Source organism: Lissotriton helveticus, chromosome 3_1, assembly GCF_964261635.1.
Source record: "Lissotriton helveticus chromosome 3_1, aLisHel1.1, whole genome shotgun sequence".
Taxonomy (NCBI): domain Eukaryota; kingdom Metazoa; phylum Chordata; class Amphibia; order Caudata; family Salamandridae; genus Lissotriton; species Lissotriton helveticus.
In genome coordinates, this window is record NC_136061.1 from 471356927 (window position 1) to 471359668 (window position 2742).

The window sequence follows — 2742 nt, forward strand, 5'->3', positions numbered from 1 at the left end:
CTTTTTCATAAATTGTGATTGAATGTGAATATTCCATCATACAGTGTTTATATTTTGACCAATTGCTTATAATAACATTAGTACTAGTGTAAGAAATGTAATCACTAAAGAATAAATTAAAAATAATTACCAAAACATAGAAACCAGAAATACCAGTAATAAAAGGAAATCATCACTAGTGAACAGGTGTCATGTTTGCAGAGTAGGGTTGCTTGGATATTTGCCATAGCTTGATATATTAAATAATTCAAGTTTATTTAGCGATATGTAATGATTATATTTTAATTCTTGCAGGGAGAGAGAGTGGCATGAATGGAACATCTCAATTATTCCTGTGAGGCAGAATTCATCCTTCTAGGTTTTACCAGTGACTCGAGGATTGAGATAATTCTCTTTGTGGTGTTCCTTATAATTTACATCTCAATCATCGTTGGCAACACCTTCATCCTCACAGTCATCAGACTGAGTCCTCAGCTTCACACCCCTATGTACTTTTTCCTGAGCAACTTGTCATTCTTGGACATGTGTTATTCTACAATGATTGTCCCTAAAATGCTGGAAATCTTTTTGTCAAAGAAAAAAACAATTTCTTTTGCTGGTTGTGCTGCACAGATGTACCTTTCCCTGTCCTTGGGTGAAACCGAATGTATACTACTTGCCATTATGGCGTATGACCGCTATGTGGCGATTTGTAATCCCTTACGGTATATGACAATAATGAACAGCACTGTTTGCATCAGGATAGCCTCAGGTACATGGATATGTGGCTTTGTGCTTTCAGTGTCACATGTAGCTTTTACTTTGCAACTGCCATTATGTGGACGTAACCAGATCAACCACTTCCTGTGTGAAGTCCCAGCAGTGCTCAGGTTAGCCTGTTCTGATGTTTCTTTCATTTCGGGTGTGATCTTTGTAGTGGGCATTATTGTACTTATGATCCCTATTGTCTTGATCCTTGTGACATACATCCAAATAATCGCAAGCATCCTTAGGATAAGCACTGCTTCGGGGAGATACAAAGCTTTCTCCACCTGCGCCTCTCACATAACAGTGGTGATTTTATTTTATGGCACTGCCATGTATATATATATGAAACCCCTATCATATGACTCGCAGGAGAGTGACAAAATTGTCACCGTGGCATACACGGTGATAACCCCAATGATGAACCCTATCATTTACACCTTTAGAAACAAGGACGTTAAAGGAGCAATAAAGAAAACAGTACAGTTCAGCATGCTAGCAAGAAACAATTTGACAACATGATAGCGAGTTTGATACTTATTCATTTCGAATCCATGTTAGCAGTATACAACATCTTCACCTGCAGAGATAACAATGGTTATATGGTCTTTAATGGAGATTAGGTTACACAGACGACAGAACATATTTCTGTTTTAAGATTACTCACTGAATATCAAATAGCATTTCATCCACTGCTAGTCGGTCAAATGGAGACACTGATCACACATTTTTGCAATTTCGGGAGTGTTACGTGGTGTCTGTGTGTTTGTGTGATATTAATTCTTGCAATTGGTAGCGTTCACAGTATAGTCAGAGGTGTGCAGGAATTAAAATTAAGGGGCATATTTACTGACATTTCAACAACCAGGGCAGCAGAGGGAGCTCCGGCACTGCGTTGCATGAAAGGGAGAGAGCAGAACTGTGCTATAACTATAACTATATGGCAAAGTCCTACTCTCTCCGAGTGCTGCCGTACTTTTGGCTGCAAACGTCCAATGCATTCACCCTTGCGCAAGGTCGCATGCATTAATGTCAGGAACGTTTTTTATTCATGAAGAGTCACCTTCATGCACAAAAACTATACTTTGCGGCTTATTGCTCTTTGCATGTGTCCTGCAGAATGCAGCACACTTGCAAAGAGGAAGTAAAAAAAGAGAAATGCAAATATTTATCCTTGTTGCACTAGCTTCGGGTAGCCGGACAATTCTGGTGCAAACTATGTTTCCTGACCTTAGTAAAAAAGTGTTTTTGTCAAAATGCATGGGTGGGTGCATGGGAACGCCCATGCTGCACCCATGCAACGCCTCCTAGGTACAAGGTAATGCAATGTAGTGCTATGCGCTTCCAACCGTTGCTTACTTTTTTCAAGGCCAGGAAAACCTGCTTTGCGTGATATAGTAAACACCCATATAGATTTTGCATCAGGGCTGCATCGGAAAAGTGACTCAAACCTGAGGCACAATATTAGTAAATTTGGGCCTCTGTGTATCCTACATATCTTTGAACAAATGAACGTAGCTTTCAGTATTAACTATTGTGACCAGCATTGCTTACAACCATTGGATTGATGCCACATTCACAATCGTTTTAATGAGTCCTCGGGTAGGTGCATTTGGTAAATTGATAGAAACGTGTAATGGAGACTAGTCAGTTTTCTCCATATATGCTGACACCCTATATACAGTCTCAGGCTTTTTATTTTTCAGATAACATATGATCAAGTTTGTTACTCCAAACTGTTCAAATGAAGCAGATGACAAAATCTACTGCTCTAATACACGGTTAAAAGGAAAATCCAGAGTCAGAATCATGTTGGGAATGGATCATCTGGAAACTTGGTATACTGATCAGTTGATATCAATCTCTTTTTTGCCTCCCATACAGGAGCGTTACAAAAGTAGGGTCAACCCAAAGAAAGTGACTGGGACCTGGGTATACAGTATTGTAGTAAGAGGGGTCACAGAACGGAAGGACAGCTAAAACAAGTAAAAAGAGATT

At 39.5% G+C, this 2742-nt stretch overlaps 1 protein-coding gene across 1 annotated transcript; it reads left to right on the forward strand.

Moving 5' to 3' along the window:
• Window positions 1-312: 312 nt before the first annotated feature.
• Window positions 313-1266, forward strand: LOC144823158 (olfactory receptor 2G3-like). Its single transcript, XM_078681428.1, has one exon. It carries the CDS (start codon window positions 313-315, stop codon window positions 1264-1266), a length of 954 nt encoding a protein of 317 aa, XP_078537554.1.
• Window positions 1267-2742: the final 1476 nt, after the last annotated feature.